Here is a 7,482-nt window from a genome sequence, read left to right as displayed (position 1 = left end):
GCAGACATTTAGGGAAGAGGCGCTGATGGATGCCCCAGCTCAGGGCAAGGGACCAGCCACCCCAGTGGCCCGCCTGTTGTGCTTAAGCACTACCTGCACAGAGCAAGGTGGGTGCGCTGCAGACCTCACTTCAGCTCCAGCCTGGGGGTTATCCCCCCCTGTCCACCCTCCCTCGTGGGTGGGAAACGTCCCCAGGGCTGGGGCTCGCTACCTGTGGCGCTGGCACACAGTGGCTTGGCTCGCGTCCTAGGGAGCGCGCTGTGGCCTCTGTTGCCCCACAGCCACGATTATTTTTCTGAGAAATAACACAAGCCCCTCCCTTCCACGCTGCCCCAACTGTCTGAGCAGCCTGAGGAGCTTCACGCTGCGAGGACGCCCGGCTGCCTTCGCAGGGGCACTCAGCCGCGCACCCTGCGGACCCCTGATAAAAAAGTGTCACGTTTGCTGCAGCGGATGGGAGATAACTGATGCTGCTCCCCCACCACCCCTCAACCAGGATCTTCCCCTTTGAAAAAGACAAATATAACCGAGATGAGTCAGTTCCTCCGAGCTCCCATCCCCTGTACAATATGTAACTGGAATTTTTCATTTCAGCACTGCAGGGGAGGCATAACTGGAGAAGACAATGGAGTCAGCTACGACCCAAAAAAGCAGTGCCAGTTCTGTGTGCATGAGAAATAAAAACATTTTTAAATCTAAAAATAAATTAACTGTAAGTGACAGCAAGAGCAGATCTGCATGTACTCACTGTCAGCCCGCGCAGGACCAGTCCCTGCTCCTTGGCACAAGGCAGGTTTGGGTGAATTCCCTGCTCTTTCAGGCCAGGTTGGGATTTGCAGCGGTACCACTGAGCCAGGGAGGCACTCAGCACCTGCACCAGGAACCAGGCTCCCTGAGCTGGCATCGGACCCAGAAGCAAGTCCACAGAAGCCAGGGAAACCTCTTGGGTTTATTTTATAACTACATTACCACAGTGAGAAGGGAAAAGAGGCTCCACCAAGCTCAGTGCTTGGCTGGGCCAAGAAACTGCACAAACCCATAAAAACCATCCACGACTTCCCACGATTAAATAAAAGGGTAGGGAGTACGCAAGCGGCTGATGGCCCCACTCTGCAGCTGAGCTGAGGCCACCCCCGTGTCACAGAGCAGAGCAGATATCTGGCGCAGCCTCTGCCCAGAGCCCACCCTCCTCCCCTGCCACTTCACCCCTCCGCTTGCTCCTAACTTGTGTCTGGAGGAGACAAGGAGCAACCAAGTGCTCAGATCTCACAGGAGATTGTCTGCATGCTCCAGAAAAAAAAAGGCAGGACATGAGCAGGGTTGCTGCTGCAGTGGCAAGAAGTTTCTCTCAGCTTCCATTCGCTCCTGTCATGCACTCATCACCTTCGTGAAAACCCCTTTCCATGGGGCCGCCTACTCAGGCGGCGGGATGCCCCTCGCTGCAGAGGGCTCAGAGCTGGCGAGGACTGGACCTAAGGGACAACCTCAGGGCAGAGGGGCCGGGAGCTCCGGCTGGAGCAGAGAGACATCGGTAAAGCTGTGGCCCAAGCACATAACCCAGATTTTGACAGTGCACTGCCCAATTTACTGCGCGACGACATCAACCGCTTCGCTGGCTGCTTCTTTCAGAAATCTCCCTCCTTCCAGCACCAGTGGCCCCGTCCCCAGTGTGGCGGCAGCTCGGTCCACGTGCCGGGAAACCTGACGCCTCCCAGCCAAGCCATGAGGGTACGGACAAGGCAGGTGAGGGGGGACACCCAAAACCCAAACCGCGTTGGGACAATCCTCTCCTTTTTCTTAAGATATTGCAAAAGGGCTATGTAAAAGCCTTCTGCCTCCCATTCTTTGCCCCAGTCTGCCCAGTTTTACAGCATTGGCTTCACTAGTTTGGGTTTGGTTTTTTTGACTCTGACTTGAGTCCTTGCTGGGTAACGCTGTATTTGATATTTTTAATCACTCAGCATGCATCAGAGTTTGGCAGCGGAAGAAAGTGAAGTTAAAAGAGAACAGAGATAGTTTGCATTTGCCAGGGCTGCCTGCCATTGCCACAACCCCTCATCGCTTGTGCTGCATTTCCCTCTGCTGGAAAGTCACAAGCCGCAGCTGACAAGGTGAGTTTAAAAAACATATCGTCAGCCAGCAGTTATTAACCTTCCGGGGTTCAGATTGTTTCTTCAAAGAAAAACAAAAGTCCTGAACCCTTCTACCTTCACTGTACAGATGTAAGGAATTTACACATACATAGACATAGATGCATTTGTATGTGCATTTCCATGTTACTGATAAATCCTTATAATAAACCTTTATTTGACTTTGTAAGGCTGGAAGATCCTGGCCACTGCAGCAATATTATGGAAATTTTGACTTTCTTTGATCCGAAGCAAAACCTTTATCACTTTGTTTTCTGTCAGAGCTGCAACTTTCTCCCTGAGCAAGCCTGCTGTGGGTAACCTGAGTGATTCCCAAGGGGCCGAGGGGTGGATGGCACAGGCAGAGGGGTGCTGTTTCTTGGTTTCTCATCCTGCCCCAGGCTCTACCCTGGATCTCGCTGGTGCTTCCAGGTGAGCTGAGGCACAGCAGAGTTCCTCTGGTTCACGTGCTGCTTCCTTACTTTGACCATAAAGTTTGCATCACCCCATTGATTCCTTGGGAGACGAAAAGAAGGTTGATTAACAGTGTTTACTGAACCATGGAGTCACTTCAAGCCCGCAGTAGGTTGCCTGCCCGGACATTAGTGTCTGGGATACAGGGTTAATTTAAAGATTGCTTTCCAAATGGCTCCGAGATGCAGTGACGAGGCTTTAAATCTGGCTCTCAAGACAAAAAAGGAGAGTCACTGCTTTCCAACTGCTTCTCCTCAGCACACAGAAATTAAGCCCATAAAGCCCAAAGCACACGTGCAGAATGCTGACGCCGGGGTGTCGGAGAGCAACAGCGACCCGGGCTCCCGGTGAGGCCGGGGCCGCCTCACAACAGCCCCTTGTGACCCAGGCTCGGTTTAAATCAGGCGGCGGAAAGGGGAGACGAGGGCTGGAGGCCATGGCGGCAAACCCCGCTACCAGATGCTGGCGGGGAGCAGAATTTGAACCTTCTCCAGCTGCAGGGAGCGGGGAAAAGCCTCGGCAGGCGTCGAGGCGAGGGGCAGCGAGGGCGCGTCTGGCGGCGGGGCGGGAAGCCTCGGCCCCGCCGCCTCAGGAGGTGAGGCGATGGCGGCGGCGAGCGGAGCGGCACCTCCCGCCCGCTGGGGGGCGCCCGAGCATCAATCCGGCAGGACGTGCGGGAGGCCGGAAGCGGAAGTGTTTACCGTGCGCGATGGCGGCGGCGGCGGTGTCGGCGCTGGGCGGTTTGGGGGCTCCCGATCCCGATGAAGGGGTGAGGCGGCGGCGAGGGGGGAGGAGGGTGGAGTTCCCCGACTCCTTCACGGTGCCGGTGGCTGAGTGTGGGTTGTTCCAGGGCTCCTCGGGCTCGGAGGACGAGGCGAGGCCTGGCACGGCGGCGGCGGCCGCAGCGCAGAAGCGGGAGGAGCGGCTGCGCAAGTTCCGAGAGCTCCACATGAAGCGGGTACGTGGCGGCGGGCGGAGCGGGGCCGGGGCCGGGGCCGCTTCCTGCCTGCGCTGCCGCCGGTGCGCGGGGAAGCAAAGCGGGAGGGCGGCGGGGGTCGCCCGGCCCGGGTCGGGCACAGGCCGGCCGGCGGTCCCGGGGAGGTGATGCCGCCGGTTCACAGAATCCCGGAATGACGGGGGTTGGAAGGGCCCTCATCCCGTTCCACCCCTGCTTGAGCAGGGGCACAGGGCCGCGTCCACGCGGGGTGTGAATGTCTCCAGGGAAGGGACCCCACAGCCTCTCTGGGCAGCCTGTGCCCCTGCTCTGGCACCCGCACAGGGAAGGGGTTTGTCCTCATGTTCAGGGGGAACTTCCCGTGTTCCAGCTTGTGCCCGTGGCCCCTTGGCCTGGCGTTGGGCACCACTGAAAAAAGCCCGGCCCTATCCTCCTCACACCTGCCCTTCAGATATTTATAAGCATTGATAAGATCCCCCCTCAGCCTTCTCTTCTCCAGGCTGAACAAGCCCAGGTCTCTCAGCCTTTCCTCATAAGGGAGATGCTCCAGTCCCCTGATCATCTTGGTAGCTCTCCACTGGACATGCTCGAGCAGTTCCCTGTCCATCTTGAACTGGGGGGCCCAGAACTAGGTGCAGCACTAGGGTGATGGAGAGGGGGAGGATAACCTCCCTCGCCGTGCTGGCCACACTCCCTTTAACACACACCAGGATACCACTGTTGTTCTTCGCCACAGGGGCACAGCACTGGCTCACGATCAAGTTGGCTGCTCGCTGTCAGAGCAGAGCAAGGGCACAGCCCCGGCATTGGTGCGCCTGTGAAACAGGCACGCGAGGGAAGGGGAGGGCTGCCAGCAGGTTTCAGTCCCAGCCATGTATTGGCTGGAGCCTGAGCATCAGCAATTCCCTCCCTGTCCAACCCCTACTTGGCACATACGGGTGATGGTTTCTTTAGCCCTTTGCCGTGGCACGACCAGGAACCAGCGGCCTGGCCCCTGCCTGGGACAGGCACCTGTGATCCTTGGGTGTTCTGGGTTGTTTTTTTTTTGTTTCTATGATCAGCCATTGCTGCGCATCTCTGGAGTTCAGTAACAAACTGTTTTGTTCCTAGAACGAGGCTCGCAAGCTGAATCACCAAGAAGTGGTGGAAGAAGATAAAAGACTTAAATTGCCAGCAAACTGGGAAGCCAAAAAAGCTCGTCTGGAGTGGGAGCTGAAGGTGGAGGAAAAAAAGAAGGTAAATGCACAATTACAGCTTCTGTAGCTCTGCCGAGCGTCAGTCTGTGTGCCTGCGGTGACACTGAGCGCCACTTTGTGGGGGGGTAGGCAGTCCTGGGAGCTTGCACAGACATTAACCCCCCAAAATCCATCTCCTGATTACCTAAATTATTGTCCTGCAGTAGAGGTTGACAGGCCTGATCTAAGCAGTTCTAGGTTTGATGCTTGGCCACTGCCTTATTGTTAAAACTGAGATGCTCTGTGTGCTGTGTTAGGAATGTGCAGCGAGAGGAGAAGACTACGAGCGAGTTAAACTGCTAGAGATCAGTGCTGAGGATGCCGAGAGATGGGAAAGGAAAAAGAAGAGGAAAAATCCAGATCTAGGATTTTCAGGTAATGCCTGTGTTCGTAATGAACACCTTTGTGGGTTTTGCAGCTGCAAACTGAATCGTGAAATAAAAACCTTCACCCTAATTAATTTTCTCCCAAAGATTACGCGGCTGCTCAGCTGCGCCAGTACCAGAGGTTAACTCGGCAGATCAAACCCGACCTGGAGCAGTACGAGAAGCTGAAAGAGCAGTAGTAAGTTTGGATTTCAGTCATCTGATAACATTCACGGTATTTCTACCACGGTATTAGTACCAAACACCGAAGCCTTACACTACTCCTTCCAGCACATGCACATCCTCATAGACGCTGTGATATTAATTAGCCTTTTAACACAATCGTAACACACGTGGCCTGATACCCTGCAGCGGTAGAGACGAGGGGCAGTGATGTAACTGATGAGGTTCATTGCTTCAAACTTGGCATTACCGAGTTTGAAGAAATATTTGGTCAATTAGATAATATTTAAACGCGTGAGTAGATGACTCTGCTTTCTCAGAGTAGGGTTGGGGGTTTTCTAAATGGCCTGGCACGGTTTAAGAACAGGCTGACCGACAGATGGGAGCTGGCCAGGTTTGCTTTCAGAATTCATTATTTCAGTGTGGGGTTCCTGTATCTTTCATAGGCACGTGCTAGTGTCTCTGAAAATAATTAATAGCTTGTTTTTAATATCGTGTTCTCACCTGAACCTTGGACTCCCATAGTTCATTATGAGTTAATGTTAATTAAGAACCAGACAGAAGCAGTGCAATCTCAGAGCCATCGACAGAGTCGTGTAAAACTGCTGCCCCTCTTACTCTTGTCCAGCGGTGAAGCGCTTTATCCTACCTCTGACAGCCTTCTCCACGGAACTCACGTGCCATCTAAGGAAGGGGTTGATAGAATGGTTGCAGATCTTGAGAAACAGTAAGTAAATATTAAGATAAATTGAAGCGGTGTGTGACAGAGCTTGGTGTAATCGAATCCCTTCACCCGCGGCCCTCAAATGCTGCCGCTTGTCTCACAGGATTGAGAAGCGTGAAAAATACAGTCGGAGACGTCCTTACAATGACGACGCCGACATCGACTACATCAATGAGAGGAACGCCAAGTTCAATAAGAAGGCGGAGAGGTTCTATGGGAAGTACACAGCTGAGATTAAACAGAACTTGGAGAGGGGAACAGCTGTCTGAACCGTCACCTCCAGCAACACCCATGCGACAGCCCTACATCTGTTAAAGTTTGGTACAGAGGGCTTGCAGGCAATTTTAAGTTGTATCAGAAAAATCCTTTCTAAAATCAGTATATTTAGTGTAATAGAAGTAATTTGCATAACAACTTCAGCTGTATATAGCTTTTACTTGAAGTAACCAGCTTGTGCAATTTCATGTCCTAAATAAACACACTCTTATTACTCCAGTTAGAATAAAGCTTGTCCTCATTCTTCAGTAGCTGGAGACCGATTAAGTCCCTGAAAACACAGTTAAGAGAATGATTGAGGAACCTGCATGACCTTTCCATGAAGGAGCAGGTACCCCAGCTCACTGGCACGTGCTGGAGTCTGGAGCTGTTCCCTGGGCAGTGCCTGTACAGCACAGCCATGCCACCACCCCAGCAGCAGAACTGCCTCTCTCCTCCCCAGGAGGGCAAGAAACAGGGATTATCTCAAGCATCAGCTTGAAATTGCCACAAAATACAATCCTTAGAACATCTGCCAGCCTTCTCTTGGCAGTTTGTTTCTTAAAGAAGCTTCCAGACTAGGTGTCAGTATTATTTATTTTACTAACCGTTTATTTTTACCAAAAAAAAAAAAGTTCAACTGCCCCCAAAACCACACGAGAGCCTGCTGACAGGGCAGTACTTCACAAAGGTGGTGCTGAGCCAGAGCTGAGCGCACCATCCTGCGGAATTCTGGAGCTCTGAACAGTTACAGCCTCCTCTGCTACCTTTACCGTTTGCTTACTTCCTAACACAGTGCAGCTTTAAAGGCTGTTTTTAAAGCCACCTGAACCAAACCACAAGCTAAGCTCAGCATTAGAAGCCAGCAGAAGTGACAGGTGCTCAGGTGCAAAGCCTCTAACAGTGAGAATGGCGATGGCTTTGCACGTGGCAGTTGGGTGTACGTCCAACACACACCTTCCACTCACAGAGGGGTACCTGGGGAGGGTCCTCTGGAGGCCCTGAACCAGCCACAGCCTGGGCAGGAACAGTTCCAACACAAAGGTCCACTTTCAGAATGATGCAAAAATTGTCTTCCGTTGCACTTCGTGCTATCAGTCAGGCAAGTGAAAGCTAAGCCTGGAAATTACCACTTCCAGGACGTACTCCACTTACTACCCAA

The 7,482-nt window shown here is 53.1% G+C and overlaps 1 protein-coding gene across 1 annotated transcript; it reads left to right on the top strand.

Moving 5' to 3' along the window:
* The first annotated feature begins 3,275 nt into the window (after nt 1–3,275).
* Nucleotides 3,276–6,560, top strand: SYF2 (SYF2 pre-mRNA splicing factor). The gene is made up of 7 exons (XM_075115052.1): nt 3,276–3,372; nt 3,454–3,561; nt 4,669–4,794; nt 5,051–5,168; nt 5,267–5,357; nt 5,970–6,068; nt 6,169–6,560. Exons 1-7 carry the CDS (start codon nt 3,313–3,315, stop codon nt 6,332–6,334), a joined length of 768 nt encoding a protein of 255 aa, XP_074971153.1. The 5' UTR covers nt 3,276–3,312; the 3' UTR covers nt 6,335–6,560.
* The last annotated feature ends 922 nt before the right edge of the window (nt 6,561–7,482 follow it).

This window comes from Phalacrocorax aristotelis, chromosome 20, assembly GCF_949628215.1.
Source record: "Phalacrocorax aristotelis chromosome 20, bGulAri2.1, whole genome shotgun sequence".
Lineage (NCBI taxonomy): Eukaryota > Metazoa > Chordata > Aves > Suliformes > Phalacrocoracidae > Phalacrocorax > Phalacrocorax aristotelis.
This window is presented reverse-complemented; position numbering and strand designations above follow the sequence as displayed.